The sequence below is a fragment of the Stegodyphus dumicola genome, chromosome 6 (assembly GCF_044657685.1).
Source record: "Stegodyphus dumicola isolate Sdum_Otavi_A_Nest chromosome 6, ASM4465768v1".
Taxonomy (NCBI): Eukaryota; Metazoa; Arthropoda; class Arachnida; order Araneae; family Eresidae; genus Stegodyphus; species Stegodyphus dumicola.
In genome coordinates, this window is record NC_140773.1 from 127,404,713 (window position 1) to 127,428,427 (window position 23,715).

The 23,715-nt window shown below is 32.8% G+C and overlaps 1 protein-coding gene across 1 annotated transcript in view; it reads left to right on the forward strand.

Annotated features, from left to right (window-relative positions):
* The window catches only part of LOC118200498 (uncharacterized), a 31,086-nt gene extending 26,692 nt beyond the window's left edge, over window positions 1-4,394 (forward strand). The window contains exons 4-5 of the mRNA XM_085817910.1: window positions 1,948-2,107; window positions 4,020-4,394. Of these exons, the coding sequence (XP_085674036.1) occupies window positions 1,948-2,107; window positions 4,020-4,141 (282 nt within the window). The 3' untranslated portion in view covers window positions 4,142-4,394. The remainder of the gene's footprint in view (window positions 1-1,947; window positions 2,108-4,019) is intronic.
* Window positions 4,395-23,715: the final 19,321 nt, after the last annotated feature.

A 23,715-nucleotide genomic window follows, 5' to 3' on the forward strand; every position in this document is an offset into this window, starting at 1 on the left:
ACCAATGTCCCAGTGGAGGGTGCATTAAGATGTCTAGAAACCAGACTTCGCGAATTTCATTTCTCTTGCATCGAAATTGAGGAGCTAATTTCTCTCACTCAACTCTGTTTGAAACAAACACATTTTGTTTTCCAAAATAAATATTACAAACAAACTGAGGGATTAGCCATGGGAAGCCCCCTCAGTCCCATCCTGGCTGATATCTACATGCATTATTATGAATCAAAATTGTTTGAAACTTTAAACTTCCCGGCATGGTTCCGCTACGTAGACGATACTTTTACCCTGTTTGAAGGTATTAAAGATGATTTAAATAGAGTTCTTTCAACAATGAATTCTATTGATCCTGCTATTCAGTTCACTTTTGAACTTGAGACTTGCAATTCTCTTCCGTTTCTCGACATTCTGGTCACACGTAACACATCCAACTTCAGTACTACAGTTTACCGTAAACTTTCATCGGTTTGCCTTCCACCACACTTTAAATCATGTCATCCGACTAAACAAAAGTTAGCTTCATTTTATTCCTATGTTTTCCGTGCTCTTCAAGTTTGCTCCTCCAAATTAGCCCTTGATGAAGAACTAAATTATTTAAAAGCAATAGCTATTGACAGGGGCTTTTCACCCAACATTATTAATCAAGCAGTTAAAAAATTCTCATCTGAACACACTAAAAGCCACACTCTTATTTTAGGAGATTATAAAAATTCTGTTGTCATTCCCTTCTTTCCATCAATTAGCTACAAAGTTGCACATATTTTGCAGAAATTTAACTTTCGGGTTGTTTATTCTCCCATCAATAAAATTCCGAGTTAGATACTCAAGGACCCCATTCCGGATGAATTCCTGGGGTATTTATAGGATTCCTTGCCAGTGTGGTTTAATTTACATTGGCCAAACTAAGAGAGCCTTAAAATTTCGCGTCAAAGAACATGAGGCATATGTTAGAAAAAAGGAAACACAGAAGTCTTCTGTTGCTCAACATTGTTGGTCCGAAAATCACACTTTCAATTTTTCTGCTGCCAAAATTATTCAAAAAACATCTTCCATTGGAGAACTGGATTTTCTAGAGGCATTTCACATTCATAAAAATCTTTCTGTTCTAGTTAACGATCCCAATTCCAATCCAAATTTGCCTTCGGCTTTTAGAGAAATTATGTTTTAGTTCTGGTTTCGCCAACAGATGGCGCCACTTGCTTATTCTTGTCCAGGCTTTCTTATCTTATCTAATCATTATTTCCTATCTTGTTCATTTGCGGTTTTGCAGCTGAAGATGATGGTTCGGTAAAACCATCGAAACTAGTCCTGTGAAAATTTTGTAGGTATAACGCTGATTTTTGTTGTTTGACTTCTGAATTAGTATTGTTACTATATTTAATAAATATGCATTGTTTGAACAACTAATTATGTATTAATAGTTAATATATTTTATAAACATAAATAAAAATAGTTTCAGTTGTTTTCAATTATATTTTCTGCATTTAACATTCCCAGCCCATCAAGTACCAAACAAAGTGCAGAACAAAATAGAAAAAAGTTTCTAAATTTAATAAATCCCCATTAACATATTGAAATATTATTGTTATGCCCAGCTACTCCATCATCTATTAGCTTTTGAGTAGTCTCTCTTTTCTTCTTAAATACCTATCAAATGAAAAATCTTCAGAATTACGAAAAAATATAATATGCAGTTGTAAATTATTTATAATAAAAATATGCATTATTTCTTTAAATTTCATTGTTTCATTAAATATTCAAAATTTTCTAAAATATTTTATATATTATAAGCAATATGCGTAATGCAAAGTATTTCAGTATACGTTCTTTTCTGAAAGTAAAGAAACACAACAAAATATCAAGTTAATCCGAAATTTCATTTTGGCACTTTTATGTTAAATGTGAAGTTTAGCTATCTGCATAGTTTTCTATATTTTGAACTTTTTTTAGCTAAAGGATTTTAGTAGAAGAGGAGGAAACTCTGTAAAGAACATAATTTTGAATATACTGAATTACCTGATGAAGAATTCTGTAGCCAATGAGTATAGCTGGTTTGGAGCAAAAGGGAAGAAGAAATTTTCTAACCTGGTTTTGAGCAAAATTCTTAAAGGTAATATTAAGCATTCTTTTTATCTCAACCCACAATGGTTTCTTTCGAATCAGTTTGAATTTAATCTTCTCAATTAGTTAAAGCTATTTCGGAAAGTTTTCGGTTAATCAGTACCAATAGTAGTCTTTAAATACACATATAATCTCTATTATTAAATAATGAAGAATCTATATTATGTATGTTCAAACAATGGCACCTGGAGCTGCCAGATTTTGAACCAACGTGCTCCTTTCTCTGAATATGTGCCTCCCCCCCCCAAAAAAAAAATCCAGAATTCTGAATTTCCAATTTTTTTCCTATTTACTTTCTATTTTTATGAGAACTTAATGAGATTTTAATTAACATTTTCGCCGATTTAAAAGCATTGCGCTGTTATTCGGAAAAACGTAAAATATTTATATTTCAAATTTAACAAGAAAATTCAGCGATTTAAAAGACTGTCTTGCCTTTCGTCTAAGAGTAAGTTATTTTTCCTTCAAATTTACATCGAATTCGAATGGTGCAGTAACCAGGGTTCAACGTTTCTGGTACGAGGCACTATCACTATCGAATATGTACTATTGAATATGTTGTTTTTTCGAATCATAATCAGTTCAAAGAGTAACTGTCCTATAAGTTCGTGAAAACTGTCCTATAAGTTCGTGAGTAAAAAAAAAAAAAAAAAATTAAAATTTCACATGTCTACACTTTGATAGCAGACATAAATAATAAAAACAAGCAAAGCAACTAAAAATTTAACTAACAAATTCAACAAGAAATCCTTTGTCAACATCCACATAAAATATTTTTATTTTCAACTTGCCGAAGTATTATTTATTAATCATGGGTAAAGCATAAGATATTTGATTTTGCTTCCAAATTTTATATTACTGTTACTGATTAATAAATTAAGCCATTTAAAAACAACAAACGCAAATTATTATTACCCTGTGAAATTACACTAGTTTAAAAGCCCTTAAAGCCATCATATATTTTTCTTGTTTTATAATAACTATCTTAGGCGACTACAATAAAATATTATTGTTAAAAAATTATTTTTTATAATAAATATCTTAAGCTGTAGTTAACAATAAATGACAAAATAATAAAGTAAAATTTGGTTTACTATAACGCTTTTTCAACACATTAAAATGATTGTCAAAATAAAGTATGCTATTTTTCCAAAATTTGATAAGAGTAGAATAATCTTGTTAACCTCTCTTCAAAAATGGTGTTAGTAAATTAAGTAAAATAATATGGTTTACCTAATTCCCAACCTCTTTAGAATCGAATTCATATATTACTGAATGTACTGTGGCACCTTGCCATACAATGACTTGAATTTTGAAAGAAAATATTGTTTTTGCTATTTACATTAATATTACCACCATCATCACAACTACATCATTAGATTTGAACTGCATGCCATGTCCAAGCTGAATGCCAAATGTGAGCTTGAGTCCCAAAACAGTTTTCGCTTGTATAATTTGTGCAAAAAGTGAAAGTCTACAATTACATTAATCCTTCGTCACCTAGATTAATCCTATATAACAGATCAAATTATTTACTCTGTTGTTTGCTATTAAGCACGGTGTTTGCTTAAAATAATAAATATGCAACAAAGGTAGCTATTTCATACCTTATGACAAAAGATTACCTCTTCTTTTTTCCTTTAAGGCATGCAGAAAGAATAGAACGCTTAGGAAAGAAAATTTTTAAAGAAAAGTTTTTTTTATGAATTTTTTATTTAACACAATCACTCATCTTTGTAAATATGCCTAAATATGTTAAAAAGTTTTAAATTCTTTTTCTTTACTCTCTTTTAAAATTATAATAGTTAATTGCATTTTAGTATCAGAAGCAGCTTCCTTAAATCTAATATCATATTAAATTGTTGATTCATGTGCGTTAATTGCAAATGTTATTATTTCAGATGCTGTGCGAGTCCATGCAAAAAATGCGACTGATGTTGAAATAATTCAAGTAGTGCAGTCATGGCTACGTCACGCTAAAGAAAAATTGAAAAGAGCTGAGAAGCTAAACATAACTGTGTAATTTTTTAAAACAAAAATTGTAATCAATTGTTTTATTAAATTAATGTTTATTCCCTTGCTTTTCTTAATATATTTAGAAATAAAATGATGATCCTTAAGCGGAATTTTAAAGAAAATTTAAAAAATTACGAGGAGAAGAATTTTATAATGTCATAAAATGTAAATATTTGTAAAATATTTGTTCAACAGTTATTACTGAAATTATTTAATAGCTCCACTGGTATTTATGTAACTTGATATAATAAAAACCTTTACTTTTGTATTTTCTTTTAAAACAATATGCTATGTACACATATGTGCTATACATTATATTTTGAAGTGTCTAATATAATACTAAAATAATTGTAGAAAGATAACCTTACAATATGTGGTTACATTTTTAAAAATATTTTACGGTTTTCAATCTTATTATCATACAAAATCAGTGTGAATTTTTAACATGTATTATATTTCTTACTGTACTTTTTTAGAGATAGATTCAGTTTCTCAAATACGTGTAAAATAATATAAATTTGAAGTTTTATTCTCAACTTGTGAATGTAACCATTGATACACAAATAAAATTACGTTAAATTTCATTTGAAAAATAAGACTTTGTAATTTATTTCAAAATATGTCTTCAATACTCAAATGTAAAATTGCCCAATATTTCACCGTTGAGTATTAAGAAACATAAACTTTAGGGTACCTAAGCTTTACACTCAAAAATTTAATATTCATAATTTAAGCACAAGTTGTCCATTGTTTAGAAGTTTTAGTTTAGTCTCTTCATTGAAATTTGTGAGAAAAACAAATTGCTTTCGAAATGCGTTGAGCTTTTTCAAACCAAATATCTGTTAAATAAGGATTGAATTTGAAATTATTTCTGATTTACGTAACTATTGTTATAATGCAAAGGGTATTTACATTCTTTCAACAGAATCATCATTGATGATAAGGTCTCAAATTTATTGATGCAGGAAGAAGAAACGGATAGGAATTTTATTTTTAAATGACTTGAACAAAGATAAGGACAAATGATTTGACTTGTTTATTGCGCTATAGCAAAACCTTTATTGCTTAAATCAAAAAATATTTCATTAAAAAATCAGTTTAAGAAATCAAATTTATTTGTCTCTTACACTAATTTTCTACGAAATCGAATCCTCTTATATCAATAAAAGTGTTTGCAAGGGTCATTTATTTACTCATGGTTAAGTTACAGTATACACCAAAGGCCATAAAATATACTTAAATCAGTTGAATTTCTTTCTGTTAGTACTGTAAGTTTTTGTTTATTCTTTATTTTGGACTTTTAAGAATTTCAGGATATATTTTCTCTGCGTGTAGTGCCGTCCTTTCATTTCGATGATTTTCTTAAATACGTGCACATGTGAAAAAGAGTTTTAATTTTAGACACTTACTAATTTGAAATACTTACTGAAATTTATTTACTAAATATAGCTCTTAGAAAAGAGAATTTCAGAATTTCTAATTAAATTTACTTTGAATATGTGTTCAAAATACAAATCATAATACTAGCAAACATGCGAAAGTGCAGCACAGGAGACGTTTAGACAGCAATTTAAAGGTACGTGCTCTAAATTTAGAAATTTGTGTACTTCCAATATAGAAAAATTTTTTATCAATAATCTTTCAAATGGAGGGGTGATTAAACATGAAGTTCAAAGTTTCATATTTAACAGGTTTTGAAAAATATAATTATTTAAACAGTAATATTATTTTATAAATTATTTTAATCAGTATCTGTTATCAGTAACTTTTATGTTGCTGAATAATAATTCTTGGAAATCTGAATGATGCATTTGAAGTACAAAATGTAACAAAGTAATTTATGCCACTTAAAAGCCGTTCCCTATTTTGATATAAATGCCATAAGTCATTTAATTACATTTACATAATTTACATTGTTATTCAAATCAGAGTGAATGTTCATCCACACATTTATATTATTGATGACTGCAAAATATGATGAGTAGATGAATAAATTTAAATAATAATTTAAAAAATAAGAGTAAAATTATCTTCTGCAGCATTTTACACTGACTCATCATTTTGAGTTTCTTGCATATTTTCGGACCTATTTAAGAATCATTAAATAAACCAAAATTTAAATTTAAATGAGTTAAATTTACTAGCTTATAGAACATTATGATGTGATCTCAAACATATCCTAGGAATATCATAAGCAGGAATATTTAAGTCCTCAGAGCAAAATTAAATTACATATAATATGTAAATTACATATATAACTTAATTATGAATAAGTTATATATATAATTTACATGTTAAATATAAATTATATGTAACTTAATAATGAATATTGGAGAATTTAATTTTGAGCTAGTAGATGTTTAAATGTAACCAAAAGATTTTCAATATTTTAAAAATAAAAGATAGAGAATATCTAGATGTGATGTATTAGGGAGGATAGTAGAATATTCCAGAATGTCCTGAGGATGTAGTAAGTAGGACTTTAAATCCTAATAACATCCCATACGCTGTCTATGGGACCTAGATAGGATATGATGGGATGTGTTTAGGAGGCTAGTGGGATGTCCTGAGGATGTAGTAAGTAGGAGTTGAGATCCTAATAACATCCCATACGCTGTCGATGGGACATAGATAGGATGTTCTTAGGATATAATGGGATGTGTTTAGGAGGTGAATGGGATATCCCGGGATGTCCTGAGGATGTAGTAAGTAGGAGTTCATATCCTAATAACATCCCGTACGCTGTCGATGGGACTTAGGATGTCCTGAGGATGTACTGGGATGTGACATTAAGCACTCGGGAGGAGGTGTTTAGGAGGTTTGCGGGATATTCCGGGATGTCCTGAGGATGTGCGCATATCCCGCGAGCAACATCCTCGGGATATCCTAAGGATGTTTTTGTGCTATGTGGGCATATTTACTAAAGGCATAAAAACCTTAACCGGAAGATAAAAACAACATAATTCAATCATTTTTAAAGCAAAAAATGTACAATTTACAAACATATAAGAGTAAAGAAACTGAGATCACTGAGCCGGGTAACAGAGTGGATATATATATATATAAATATATTTATATACGTTTGGTGCGGCCGATTGCAACCAAAATACGAGGTGCACATCTACATGTTATAGTAGTCCTATGTACAAATTTCCAACGTTCTGATGCTATTCGTTTTTAAGTTATGCGAGATACGTAGGTACATACGTTCGTACAGACGCCAAAAAAAATTCTCTTCAGAATTCATTTTAAAGCAGTTTTATAATTTTTTGGAGGAAAAGAGTTTTATTCTGTCCTTACGTACAGATATCACGCAAAAACATCGTTAAATTGCATTCGAAAGCGGTCAAAATGAATATTTTCGTTGAAGTATGCTGCCTGAAATTTTTCGCGATTACAATACTTTCTTTTAACTTCATACAAGGAAGTAAAAAACTGTGGCATTCATTATCTCTTCTTCATTTGCATACGAAGTGGCAAAATTGTATTAATTTTTCTATGATTGTTGATTTTTCCGTTAAATCCTATGTGATATATCTGAGTCCAAATCTAAAATTTTCTGAAGAACACAAAAACCTTGTCTAAAACTTAAAGGCTTATTTAACTGGAACCTCAACACTGATGAAAACTTAACATCATAAACGAAAACTTAACATCTTGGGTGGAAAACATTCAAAGTGCTTTAAAGTAACAGCTATGCAGGCACGGTGAAGAACACTTTCCTTTAAAAGACAGAATCCATCTAGCCCTTTCGGCATATATCTCCATTCGCTGGATTCAGACTTCCGCTCCTACGTGTTTTGGACTTAAACGGCCAGATTGGAACTGGAATAGGACTGGATAAGGACCGGAACAGGACTGTAACAAGACGGGAACCGGAACAGGACTGGATCCGCAACAAGACGGGAACCGGAATCTCTCATTCCCTGGCTTCTCCCCCGGGCAGGTCTATTCTGGCTCGAATTAAAATGAACTGCGGTGCCACTAAGGACTAAGGAAAGCACCTCCTTTTATTGCCGGCGGTTGCCGTTACTACAGGCGATTATGCAAATATTTAACATCCTTCCACCTAAGAACACTTTCCTTTAAAAGACAGAATCCATCTAGCCCTTTCGGCATATATCTCCATTCGCTGGATTCAGACTTCCGCTCCTACGTGTTTTGGACTTAAACGGCCAGATTGGAACTGGAATAGGACTGGATAAGGACCGGAACAGGACTGTAACAAGACGGGAACCGGAACAGGACTGGATCCGCAACAAGACGGGAACCGGAATCTCTCATTCCCTGGCTTCTCCCCCGGGCAGGTCTATTCTGGCTCGAATTAAAATGAACTGCGGTGCCACTAAGGACTAAGGAAAGCACCTCCTTTTATTGCCGGCGGTTGCCGTTACTACAGGCGATTATGCAAATATTTAACATCCTTCCACCTAAGAAAAAAAAAAAAAAAAAAGAAAAAAAAAATTGAACTTTCAAAGTAAAACAATGCCAAAGAGCCTTAATATGCCAGTCTGCCCGGCGGAGTTACAGTTCTACCAGATCGTGTTACAGGCCTGACAGATTTATCATCTACGTTGAGTTTAAGTGTTCAGACAACGAATCTTGTTTTTCATTCTGCAGCTTCACTGGTACATCATTTTGCGCTACCTCTAAAGGATACAGAGTTCAAACTGCTCTAAGCAAAATTCCATTTCGTGTCTTTACTCTTGCAAGCCGATTTATTTGTTCAAAATCTATTAATTTGAATGCATTTGAAGCTCCTACAAAATTAGTTCCATTATCACTGTACACAGTTGTGGCTTTACCTCTTTGCGACATGAACCGATGAAAAGCCTGAAGAAACACTTCTGTAGATAGAGAAGTCAGCAATTCCAAATGGACCGCTCAAACGGCGCATGTAAAAACACAAATCCATGCCTTTTCTTTGTTTCCCAACAATAAAGGACCACAAAGGTCTATACCCGTTACTTGAAATACTGCTGAATCATTTACTCGCTCTATTGGCGGTGGGGCTGATATGTGGTCAACAGGTACAGCAGAATATCTCTTGCAAGTAATGCATTTACTCAAAACAGAACGCACAGTTCTTCTGCCAGATAACAACAAAAAACTTTCCCTTAAGGTATTCAGTATATATTGTACACCTGCATGTCCTTTCTTTCTATGTTCTTCCATAATTAAATTCCTAACTAATGGATGTTCTCCTGGTAATATTATAGGTGTTCTAAACTCTAACGTGTCATCTCTTCGAAACGCACCAGTTTTAATTCTTAGAATTCTCGCATCATAAAATGGACTAAGTTCGTAAACGTGCGTCTTCTATATCCTGAAAAGATTCCGATTGAATCAAGCGAATAACAACCTTTTCTGAAAAATCAATTTCATCAACAGTGAGTTCACCTTTCCTTTTTTTCTTATTTCTGCAATTAAAGAAAAATCATTGAATCCAACCAACAACTCTGTTTTTCGATAGCTAGAAAATCGCTCACTCAAACTAAACCTTTCAGTAGACACTAGAGGTGAAACCACTGCCTTTTTTTCTCGCTGGCTATTTCCGCTTCATCAGTTATAAATTCGGCACTCGGCCAATTTTCTTGGGATTTTAAAAGCCAGCTCGGACCCTCCCACCATTTTGACCGGGAGAATTGGCAAACTGAACTGTTAGCATAAATTTAGGTATTTTCCATAATGAAACTCGAAAGGCATACGAAACGAACGTGCGCCAAGGTATATATTGGCGAGAGAAAGTAAAGCTCGTGTGCAATGCAGTATATTTGATTTTCACCCTAGCTACTTGTACCTGGCCAAAGGTCTAATCCAGTAGTACTTTCTTCTCTTTCAGGTACGATGGCAAAGTATGTTCCTGTTTATTTTTCTTATTGCATAATATAGGTAAGCTTGATGATATTTAGGACTGATGAAGATTCTCTGTAAGTTATTCTTTTGAATACTTCAATTTTAATGTCTGTGAAGATTATTACTTTATTCTTAAGTTAAGCAGAATTATCCTATTTTATTAAATAAAAATTTCGTAGTTAATCTTTTGACTTATGATTCTTTAATTCTGTGCTTGAGGAAACGTACTCATTACGTCTTCAGTGCTAATGCACAACCAACAAAAGATTATGAGACTGAGAAATTGAAATTTTGTAATGTTGTAAGATTCCAGGGGCATAAAGTGTTAAAACTCTTTGTTAAAAAAAAAAAAAAAAAAAAAAAAAAAAAACTAGTTACAAAGTTTAAAAGAATAATTGTAACAAGTAATAATGTCTATTCTAAAAGAATCAATTTGTATAGAAAAACTAACAGATGAAAATTATTCAGTGTGGAAATTTAAAATAAAACAACTTCTAATAAAAGAAGGTTTAGATGATGTTGTATTCGAAGAAAAACCAGAAACTGATATTTGGGTAAAGAATGATCGTAAAGCTAAAGCTTTAATGTGTCTAAACATTTCGGATTCGCAAATTATCCATGTTTTACATAGTAAATCTGCAAAAGAAGTTTGGCAGAAGTTAAAATGTGTCCATGAACGTGTAAATTTAACAAATAAGTTATTTCTTCTTAGAAAACTATATTCCATTAGATATAATGAAAGTTCTAAAATGCAGGAACATATCAAAGGAGTACTAGAGTTGGCTGAAAAGCTGCGTAGTATAGGTGAAGAAATTAAAGAAAATAACTTAATAGCAATACTACTATGTTCTTTACCAAATTCATACAACTCCTTAATAACTGCAATAGAAAGTAAATCGGAAGCTGAATTGTCGCTAGAATATGTTAAAAACAAACTAATAGATGAGTATTGTGAACGTGTGGAAACTAAGAAAGTTCAAAAGTACGATTCATTTGCTTTAAAAAATAAAAACGAAAATAAACCAAAGTATGTCACACAATTTTGTACTTATTGTAAGAGAAATGACCATACGATAAATGACTGTTTTCATTTAAAACGCAACGCTAGAACTTCCTCGAAAACAGATGTAAATAATAGTAAAGTAAGAAATTATTCTCAAAATTATAAAAGTAATGTATGCCAAATAGCAAATACGCAAAGTGTAGAAAACATTATAAAACTTAAAGAAAATAAGTATCTTGAAAGTATTGAAACTGAAAATTCGCAGATTCAGTTTAACCAAGTTCTAAATGTGGAAAATAAACATGAAAACACGCAAACGCAAGAATGGGTTATCGACTCGAGAGCCTCAACTCATATGACGAGTGATATTTTTTTTTCTCTCAGTTAAATGACTCTAATAAACAAATAGTAACTGTAGCCAATGGTGCTAAATTAAATTCTTATGGTATTGGTGAAGGTTATTTTAAAGTTCAAAACTTAAAGGATCAGGTTACACAAATAAAATTGGAAAATGTATTGTATGTACCAGGTTCAGATAGTAATTTACTTTCTGTTCAATCTGTTACCAATAAAGGTTGCATTGTTACATTTGATAGTAATAAGTGTTACATAAAGCGTAACAATATACTCGTAGCCGACGGCAACGCTCAGAAAGGTTTATATAAATTGATCGTAAACCCAATTGATGAGAAAGCATACTTAGCTAATAATGTTTCATGTTCAAATACGAACTGTATACTAAAATGGCATCAAAGATTAGGCCACAGAGATATAGATGCCATAAAAACACTTGAGAAAAATGACTTGGCAGACGGCATTAAACTTGGCAAATGCACTCATAGTGTGGAATGTTCTACTTGTGTAAAAGCGAAACTAACTGAAACACCTTATCCCAAAACTAGTTTTAGATCTGAAATTCCACTGGATTTAGTGCACACAGATGTGTGTGGGCCAATTGAAGTCAACAGCTTAGGAGGGAAAAGATATTTCGTAACTTTCATTGATGACTATTCGCGTTATACTCAAATTTATTTTATTTCTTCAAAAGATGAAGTATTCGAAAAACTTAAACAGTATGTTGCATCGACAACAAATAAATTTAGAAAGAAAATAAAGGTTCTCAGATCCGACAACGGTACAGAATACTGTAACGAAAGTACTGAAAATTATTTAAAGAAACTCGGCATTTTTCACCAAACTTCGGTTCCTTATTGTCCGGCACAGAACGGCGTCGCAGAAAGGATAAATCGCTCTTTAATAGAAATGACAAAAGCTATGCTAATAAACTCTAAATTACCGAAAGGATTCTGGGCTGAAGCAGCAGCTACTGCTGCATATCTTCAAAATAGGTTACCAACTAAAGCCACAGATAGAACACCATATGAATTGTGGAATGGTAGAAAACCAAACTTAAGTCACTTACGAGTATTTGGCTGTACAGCATTTTATTATGTGAACAAACAAAAACGGCGTAAAATCGACAACAGAGCCGAAGAAGGAATATTCGTAGGATACGATTTACGAAGTAAGGGATACAGGATTTATGTAGGTGGGAGAAAAATAATAGTAAGTAGAACTATTAAATTTTCAGAAAACGCGTCTTTACCTGACAAACTTTCAGAAAATAATGCTGAAGATTTAGAATTAATTCACTTCAATAACTCGCAAGATGATGAAGAAAATAATGAAGAAACATCTCTTGGCGATGATTTTACAGAAGATTCAAAAAGTTCCGAAGAGTTCATTAAATGTGAAGAAAATGTAGAAAGAAGGGTTTCTAGCAGATCAACCAAAGGGGTCCCACCGGAAAGATTCTCTTATAAAGCAGAAGACGAAGAATCAATCTTACTTAAAATTAAAGATCCAGAAAGCTTTGAAGAAATTCTAAACTTACCAAAACGAGAACAAGAAGCTTGGATCAAGGCTATGCAAGAAGAAATACATTCTCTAAAAGAAAATGAAACCTATAAACTTACCGAATTACCACCAGGAAAACATGCAGTAGGCAGCAAATGGGTGTTTAAGACAAAATATGATGAAACTGGTAAAAAATATAAAATACAAATCACGCTTAGAAGCCAAAGGATTTACTCAAAAATACGGCAGTGATTATGATGAAACTTTTTCACCAGTAGTGAAACACACTACGATAAGAGTTTTCTTAGCATGGGCAGCGTATAATAATGCCAAGGTACATCAACTAGATGTTAAAATAGCTTTTTTGTACGGCAAATTAAATGAAGAAATATATTATGGAACAACCAGAAGGATTCGTGGTTCCGGAAGAAAGACATAAAGTTTGTAAATTACAGAAGTCGATTTATGGTCTCAAACAAGCAGCTAGGTGCTGGAATGCAGAAATTGAAAATACACTGAAGAATCTGGGGTTCAGTCAGAGCAAAGCAGATCCGTGTCTTTTCACAAAAGTGGTTCGTGATAAAAGAATTAATTTAATAGTGTATGTTGATGACATCCTAATAAGTTCTACAGAAGGACTAATTAATTCTTCAAACAATTAATGATTTAAAGAAACGTTACCAAATAACGCATCTTGGTGAAGCTAAATATTTCTTAGGCATGGAAATAAATCCGAAGAAAGATGGAAGTTATCTCTTATCCCAGAAAAATAAAATAAATCAACTTGTCAAGCAATTTCAACTTGAAGAAGCGAAACCCGCTAGCACACCAATGGAAACAAACTATTATAACCTAAACAAGGAAGAAAATCTGCTAACTTCAAATGATAAATTTCGCCAAGCTATTGGAAGTCTTTTGTATATATCGTCTATCACAAAACCAGATATCACAGCTTCAACTCACATACTCAGCAGAAGGTGTAATAATCCACGTCAAAAGGACTGGAATGCTGTTAAAAGAATCTTTAGATACTTAAACACAACAAAGAACCTATCCTTACAAATTTCGTCGAGTGAAGAACCTAATATTACAGTTTATTCAGATGCTTATTGGGGACAAGATATTGAAGATAGAAAATCTACATCGGGAAGTGTTATTTTATTAGGAAGGAACTGTATATCATGGTTTTCAAGAAAACAAACTTGTGTTTCTTTATCCTCAGCAGAAGCTGAATATGTTGCACTATCGCAAGCTACGCAAGAACTATTATGGCTATTAAAATTAACAGAAGATTTCAATCTACCCCAAACTCTACCGATAAAGGTATTTGAAGATAATCAGTCTACTATAAGACTTGTAGAATCTGAAAAATTCAGTTCACGCACAAAACATAATTATACGAAAGTTCATCATATACGCGACTTGAATAACAAAGGAATAGTAAAACTTGCTTATCTTTCAACAGAGGAAATGGTTGCTGATATTATGACTAAACCAATTCCTAAAGCTAAATTTCAGTTTTGCAGGAAGGAATTACAATTGGTATGAGTTTCATTAGCAAAACAGGGGCAATGTTAGCATAAATTTAGGTATTTTGCATAATGAAACTCGAAAGGCATACGAAACGAACGTGCGCCAAGGTATATATTGGCGAGAGAAAGTAAAGCTCGTGTGCAATGCAGTATATTTGATTTTCACCCTAGCTACTTGTACCTGGCCAAAGGTCTAATCCAGTAGTACTTTCTTCTCTTTCAGGTACGATGGCAAAGTATGTTCCTGTTTATTTTTCTTATTGCATAATATAGGTAAGCTTGATGATATTTAGGACTGATGAAGATTCTCTGTAAGTTATTCTTTTGAATACTTCAATTTTAATGTCTGTGAAGATTATTACTTTATTGTTATGCTTAAGTTAAGCAGAATTATCCTATTTTATTAAATAAAAATTTCGTAGTTAATCTTTTGACTTATGATTCTTTAATTCTGTGCTTGAGGAAATGTACTCATTACGCCTTCAGTGCTAATGCACAACCAACATGAACACCCTCTACTTGGAAGATCTGCAGGGTTAAGGTGACCAGGTATATGCCTCCAATCCTCCACACGTGTCAAAAGCCTTATTTCCTGTACGCTATTTTCTACAAATGTCCCCCATGGTTCTTCCCTTTTTATCCATGCAAGGACAGTAGTTGAATCTGTCCAGAAAAATGTATTCTGGCCTCAAAGTCTTTTAGAACGTCTGCAGCAAGACGAGATGCAATAGTTGCTGCTAACAATTCTAATCTTACAATAGTCGTTTCCTTTTCACCACAAGGGGATACTCTAGACCTAGCCTGAAGCAACTGGACTTTAACTGAGGTTCTTCTACACGAATAAAAACTACTGCCGCATACGCTGCTTGACTGGCGTCACAAAAACATGGATTGAACACTGTTTTGGCTGATATCGTATCCACCTTGGAATTTTAATGTTTTTCAAAAGAGAAATGTCTTTTTTTGCCCATTTCAAAAATTTACTTTTAATTTCAGTGTTAACTTCTTCGTCCCATTTTACTTTTGTTTCCCATGTACGCTGTAATAACATCTTAGGTAATATAAGGATTGGACATGTTATACCGATGGGATCAAATACTTTATGGGCTATTGCCAAAATACTTCTTTTCGTGACTTTCTCGAAACAAAGATTTTGGAAATTAGCAACATTTATTTGAAGAGTATCGCCTTGTCTTTCCCATAACAAACCTAATACATTAGCAATAGTTTCGGTTTCTAAACTACAGTCGGTATATTCCCAACCCCGTAATTCAAATTTTCGTTCTGCCATAACATCTGAAGATACTTTCATGAAGCGCTGTAATTCATCTTCACTTCCGACACTTGTTACACTTTTATCAACATAGAAACTATTCATTAATTTAACAATAATGTTGGAAGGATATTTTACATCTGCATCAGTTTTCTCTAAAATTGAATTTAGGTGATATTTAATAACAGCTCCAAAAAATGGACTACTGGTTACACCAAATACGACTCGACAATGGCGAAAATGCTTCAAGCCATCTTCACCCTTTATCCAAAGAAATCGGAGGAAGTTTCTGTCACTAGAATACAGGCCAATTTGTAGAAAGGCCTTACGAATATCAGAAATCACCCCTATTTTTTCTTGGCGAAATCTATTTAAGATTGTAGGAATAAATGCAATAAGGCTTAATCCCTTTTCAAGACAATCGTTGAGACTCGGAGAACCCTTTGCTTTAGACGAAGCGTCAAATACTGGCCGTAACTTCGTAGTACTATGTTCCTTAACAACATGTCTATGTAGCAAATAATGATGGGGTAAATCTAATTCATTTACGGGTACTTCCTCTATTATGCCCTTTTTGAGCCATTCTTGGAATATATTTTCATACTCTTGGTGAAGATTATCCAGTTCAAGTTGCCTAATCGTACCGTGCAACCTTTTAAGCGATAACTCAAAATTATCCGGCAGGGGAGGGTGCCCTTCCAACCAAGGCAAAGATACTACAAAGCGGTTGTCTTCTATTTTTACAGTATCAAGAAAATGTTCCCTGGTAGCCTCATACAATTCCAATTTACTCTTTTGTTCGGATGGATCCGTAATACCAAGCGAGTCGAGGGCCCATAAATCAGAAATACAAGCCTCTTTATTCAATATTGAAGTAACTAAGAATGTTGAACCTTCACTATTCAACTCCCCGGTTTTTCCCCTAACTGTCCATCCTAACTTTGTCTCAATAGCCACAAGACCGTTTGAAATTTGTTTACGATTCCCCGTTAATAATCCTCCTGCAACATCGGCTCCTATTAAAATTTCTATAGGTCCTTTTAAACGATCTGTTAAACTTATTACACAGTCAGCAAGCTCTTTAAGTTCTTTAAGTTTAATATTCCTTGTCCAATAGAAGGTATATTATTACAAATAACAGGCTGACTCAACGTATCAAAATTACAACTGTACGAGCCAGACGTATTAGATAAATGAATTTTGTAAACTTTATGTTCACACAAACTGGTCGTCGTACCGCTAAATAACGCGTGGCTAAGGTACTCCTTTACCGTATACCTATAACCTATATCTTGAGCTACGCTTTGCAGAATATATGACCTTTGAGAACCAGTATCAATTACAGCTCCAGCCGAAGGAGATTTTTTATCTCCTTTAATTATTACTCTTATTGTTTGCAGCAAAATTTTAGGAGACCTAGAAGAAATGTTGGCGAGTTTTTCAGCCTGATTTGGGGGCTGTTCCGTTGCCCTTGTCTCACTCATTTGTGAATGGCTCTTACATAGAAAAATATGATGCCTTTTGCCGCATGTAAAACAAACTGTTTTTAATCTACACTCCTGACAGAATGTCCAGATTTCAGACGCAGATTACAAGAGCGTGTCCTTTGGACCAAAACTTCTCTTTCCGACAACGAGAAGTTACGCGCCTGAAAACATTCCGCAGAACCATGATTTAAACTGGAACAAAATATGCAGCCTTTTCTAGCTTCATGAGAAGTAAATAATTCAGCTGCCGTAGGTTTTAAGTGAGGTTCTCTTATCTTTAAACCCGAATTCCCTTTCTTATTACCGTGAGCCAATCGATCGAAAACATTGAAAGATTTAGCTGCTAAAGAAATTCTTTCCTCACTTTCAACTTTACCGCGCAAGAAACATAAAAGGCGCTGAAGGTCATATTCCCTTTCTCTTAACTCGGCGTTTTCGCCGGTTAAACTTTCTGATCCTTTAAGCGAAAACCTAAGTCTCTCCCACGTTTTTAAGACTTCATTCGGCAATACTGATTCTACCAATGGATATAATATCGCGCAATATTTGCCTCTATTTATTATAACAATATCTCTAAGGCTCTTGGATTAGATTAGAGTTCATCGTATAGTTTCCGCAAAGAGTGTGTACCTTGTTTTTGAATAACAAGGGTTAACAAATCACGAATATAAATCTCCGTTAGTAATTCTTTGTTACCAAATCGCGTTTCCAATGCTTCAATTGCGCTCTTGTAACTATCGCCAGTTGGCAGAAAGCTTTTAACTATTTCCTCTGCGGGAGAATTCTTCTCCATAGCCTGTGCTAAATAAGCAAATTTATCATTATTATCTAATGTAAGATCTTTATCAATCTTTTGGAATTTTCCCCAGAATCCTAGCCATTTCTTCACGTTGCCGTCAAAGATAGGCAATTTAATCTTCGGATAATGTAACATTTTATTCTGAACAAAGGATGGATCAATTAAAGTTACATTCGGGGTACCAGAAGTAAGATCTTTTAGTTTACTTTCCATAAGTCTCCACCTATCAAAATCTAATTCAGATTCATCCATTTCCTTAATAAGTAAAGTCTCATCTGCAATTTCTTTAAACATTAATTCTCGTATTTTCATTTCAGTATCAAACAAAACTTTAGATTTCTCGGCAATAACTTTTATTTTAATTAATTTTTCTTCCTGATTAAATTTAGTTTCTTCATTTCCAAATTCATTACACGCTTTGGTAAATAATCTTCTGTATTGAGTTCGTGCTAACTTTAAGGCTTCCATGATTCAAAAATAAAAAAGTCGCTTACCTTGCAGACAACATCCTGTCGCTTGGCTCCAAAATGTTGATTTTTCCGTTAAATCCTATGTGATATATCTGACTTCGAATCTAAAATTTTCTGAAGAACACAAAAACCTTGTCTAAAACTTAAAGGTTTATTTAACTGGAACCTCAACACTGATGAAAACTTAACATCATAAACGAAAACTTAACGTCTTGGGTGGAAAACATTCAAAGTGTTTTAAAGTAACAGCTATGCGGGCACGGTGAAGAACACTTTCTTTTAAAAGACAGAATCCATCTAGCCCTTTCGGCATATATCTCCATTCGCTGGATTCAGACTTCCGCTCCTACGTGTTTTGGACTTAAACGGCCAGACTGGAACTGGAATAGGACTGGATAAGGACTGGAACAAGACGGGAACCGGAATCTCTCATCCCCTGGCTTCTCCCCGGGCAGGCCTATTCTGGCTCGAACTAAAATGAACTGCGGTGCCACTAAGGGAAGCACCTCCTTTTATTGCCGGCGGTTGCCGTTACTACAGGCGATTATGCAAACATTTAACAATGATAACTATAATACCAGCTTTGCATGTTAAAATCTTTAAACAAGATTTATGTCACATGTAAATTAATTGGCTCTAAGAGTTAAGTTCGAATATAACGTAAAACTGGACTTAAACTAAAACAGACCATTAAAGTCTTAAACTTTGTTTTCAAATTCTTGTCATAATTATGTTATTTAATTTACGGGAAATGTATTCTCAGGATGCATAAATTTACCTCGAGGGCCGCACGCGGCCCGTGGAGTACTAGTTTGACTCTGACACTGCTGTACTAGAAAACATTATATATGATTCACATTAATTTGGAATGTCCACACTGCTAGTTTTAAACAGACGAAGTTAGAGCAAATGCAACCATGGACCTTATAAGAAATACACTAACCCAAAGGGGTTTCTCCCTCGTCTGAGGCGTTGCCGGTTGTCACCTTGATCACATTCGGACGAGTAGGGACGACTTGCAAAAATTTAACATTGGTTGCCTATTGCAGCGTGTATAAATGTCAAGAAAAAGCTGGTTGTAGCGCCTAATTTGACAAATTAGAATTTCTACATATTTTTATTTTTGAAATTGAGATTGATTTTAAAAAATTTAGCATATTTATCAAGCATAATGAACGTTCCAAATAATTATAAAGCTATTGCATGCTTTTAGGACTGGATATTTTTTTAGCTTTTCTTATGCTGTAAGGAAATTTGTAACTACTTCTTTTAGAAAATGATACTTTAAATCTGAACTAATAGAAAATTTCAAACAAGCAATTTTCTCTTGCAGTTTTTATGCTTTTGATTGGTGTAAATAAAATCTTTTTAGTATTTTTTAAATAAGGTGGTGTGGTGTATTTAATTATGGCAAAGCACACTAGGACTATCTGCCTAAGGGGAGGGATGCCTTCGTGGAGGACTTTCTAAGGGAAACTGGCTCGTATACACGTTACACATGGGGAAAACCACGAAAACAGCCATGCAGCCAGCCCGTTCGCGGGATTCGAACATCGGACCGAACTACCAGTGTTCAGCGACTTTACCGCTCGGCCGCTGGTGGGCCCATTTTTTAAATAAGTAAGAAATACTAAAATATTTAAAAACGAATTTTTGAAAGTTTTGTTTAAAATTCTAAATTGTGTTGCTTTTTTAAAATTACAGATGAGTATTACAGCACAATTTCTATAAAGGAATTTTATATCAATTATATTTCATAATACATCATAATGATAAACACTTCTGACTCCTTAAAAATTTTTATACATTTAATTCTAATATTAAAATTGTATTTAAGTGTAATAATTAATTTTGCTTGTATTTTATAGTGATTATTTTTTAAATTTATTTTTAGTTCTGTATAAGATTTTTTTTTTAATTTACTGTTAATTTAATTTATTAGCCCAAAGGGGCGGTAGCCTAGAAAGGCGGTTAGTTTCGAAGCGGCATTTTGCGCTGTTTTACTATAAATGCCCGAGTCTCCTTGCAAATTGTTGTTACCAAATATTATCGCCCTGTATTATATAATTCAGTTCTCACTTCGCGAAGAAATTAAATAATGAAGAATCTGCATGAATACATGTATGTTTCTCGCACTGTGACAAAAACGACAGTATCTAGAGCCATCAAATTTTGAATAATGTTATCCTCCACCCGAACATAGGCATCTGCGCGGCCGAATTTGGAATTTGTTTTAATCTATTTCATATTTTGTAAAACTTTAATGAATTTTTGATTAACAAACTCAACGAGCTCAGAGCGAGCACTGTGCGGAAAATAACAGTTTTATCTCCAGTGCGGAAATTCTAAAGATATGCTGTTTTCAAATGTATGTGGTCTACGGGCGAAGAACATGATATTCAATAAATATAATTCAATAAAACTTTAAAAATAGAGTGCTTCTAGATTTTATTTTATCTTTTTTTTTTTCCTTCATTACGCTTAGAAAATGTTATGCTCCGAATTTTATGAATTATTAAAATAACTAATCCACCTTTATGTTAATAATTTAATGATCATATAATCGTTTTGTAATGTTATTATAGTTTGTAAAATTACTGCCTGAAAATGTTCAGTAAATTAAAAAAAAAAAAAAAAAACATATATCAGGTCTTGTTTAATTTTACCTTATTTATTTCAAAGCATCGCGTACTATCAATTTTATTTAATTTTACTTTATTTTTACGCAAAATTAAGTTCATAAATTTTGTGCTTAGAGTTTTTACCGTTTTACCAAAGTAAAAATGTTTGTACAAGAATTACGCGTGAAAAAAAATGCGCGAAATGCAGTAAAAAGTGCTTTAATGAGATATATTAAATCCTATTTGGAAAAAACTGTGGCTTTCATAATCTCATCACTATACAACATATCACATTTAATAATTAAAAAGAGTTATATGATACAAACGCCATAGGTTTCAGTGTTAAAGTAAACCAGATCGTCCCTACTCTTTCTTGCCGATATGTCGGTGACGCGCGCCCCGCCCACTGGGTTAGTCTATCTCTTATAAGGTCTATGAAAGCAACATAGTGACGTCAGCCTACTTCCTGTTTACCTTTACTGGGTTGCTTTGAAAACTTTACGTCTTTATCTTTTTGTTGGTATACACTTTTGTATAATTTGTCTTGCTTCATTGATTCATCTAGTAGATTTTATTGCGCAGAAGGCGCATAGATAAAGTACTACATCCTGGTAAGGCCATATTTTAAATATTTAACATTATATTATGGGCACTTTTTGTTCGGCTCACTCACATCTGTAAAACGAGGGTATAAGATATTTTAATTTAATCATGACATCATATAAATAATGCTTCCAGTTTATTTATTACTGTTTAATTTAAATTTCATAATAATGAAAATTGGTGGCAATTATTTCCTTTTAAATTTCATAATAATGAAAATTGATGACAATTATTTTATTTTATGTTAGACCATTTCATTAAAATAACTTTTCCTCCATCAAAAATTAAATTTGCAAATAGATATAACTTTAATGGCTCCATCAGCATCTGATAGAACGCATTTCTATATCTCCAATAAGTTAATTTTCTTTCAAAACTTCACAACATGTAAAAAAGTAGATGATTTTGGTACAAAAAAGCTCATTTTGCAAATTCGTGGAATTGAGGGGGATACGACAACAATAAAAGGAATCTGGCAGCAATAAAGAAAAATAGAATTACGTTAAATATGCAAATATTGAAAACAGCCAAATATCCATTTTATGAGAATTATAGAAGACTTTCTCAAAGGAGATGTTAATGTTAATTCTCACAGCGAGCTGAACCTAATCAGGGCCGTTTAGAAAAGAGGTTTCACCGAAAAGGCTTTGGTCCAAAACATGCATAAGGTTCATTTCTCCCCTCGTGTTCTTAAATAGAAATACATTTCTCGCATTTTGTAAAAAAATCCAAATTCAGGTGCTGTCAGTTGACACACCATAATTAAAACAGAGCAAAACTTCATATATGTAAATAAATCTAGTTAAAATATTTTATATTTGCTAGGAACTAAAAATATTATATAAAATATTTTAAATAGGAACTAAAAATATCATATAAAAACATATAAAAGTGAATAAAATTACATAGTTAATCCTTTATAAGAATTAGCATTATTTTTCTTCGAATATGTAACTCTGTTTCACTTAATACTATTATGATTTGGCTGTTTAGAATATTAAATTTGCTTAAGCTTACCATTTCATAAGCTGTTACAACTGACATAAATTATATTTAGTTAGTATTTTCTATTTCTTTTCACATGTAAAAGGCACAATGGCTTTTACATAAATGTGTGTTTAAATATCTTTACATAGGGTGCAATCTGCACTCTAAACTTCAAAAGATATAAATAAAACTCCAACTTCGAAAGCATTTGAATGCTGCAATTTAATCTTTTCCAGTTGAATGTTTCCTTCCAGGTGCGGTTTTCAACTCGAGAGTCAAGCTCTTTTATCATAAATATGAATATTTTGCACTCAAGACGCACTTTACATTCTAGCATCTTTCTAGCTGTTCTCAACTTTTAAACTGCAGCCATAAACACGCAGCTCCGTGTTTCAAATTGCTCAGCTTTCTTCGCTGTCAAGATTTAATCGTCCGCAAAAATTCTACCTCTTAAATTTAAGTTTTAACCTCGTTTAGTTGGTGCTAATCCTACCGGATGATACGTTCGCTTCCGGAAGTTTTCAGATTTTCAGGGTTAATAACTTCTGAATAACGACATCTAATATTTTCCGTCGAATTTAAGTGACACTGAATAACGAGGTTTACTGGATGATATGATCATGCCTTACGAATTTTGTATGTAGTTTGATGCATAAAATAAAAACTTAAAATATTTACAGTGTGCTCAATGAAAGTTACTCGTATGTAAACGGCGATATATTCCATTTTAGAAATCATCTGCGGAATGCTGTATATTTGTAAATGCATGAAGTTATGCGGACAAAGATAAAATTGTGTGGAAAGCTTACTTCGGGGTATGCGGAAACTCCAATTTTCGCGGTAGAAGCAAAAATGCAAGAAAGTATATCTTTGCAACAGAGATGGTAAAATACCTGCATGAAGTTGATACTCTAATCTCTGAAGCAAGATATTTAGGAATTTTTATTGGTTACATTTCTTTTTCATTATTCAGCCGGAGTCTCGTTGGCTTTATATGTTTATTTGTAAATTAAGAAAAGTAAATATAAGGAACTAACTTAAATATAACTTATTCTTTACATCACAGCTTTCCCCAATATCCTTTATACTGCAT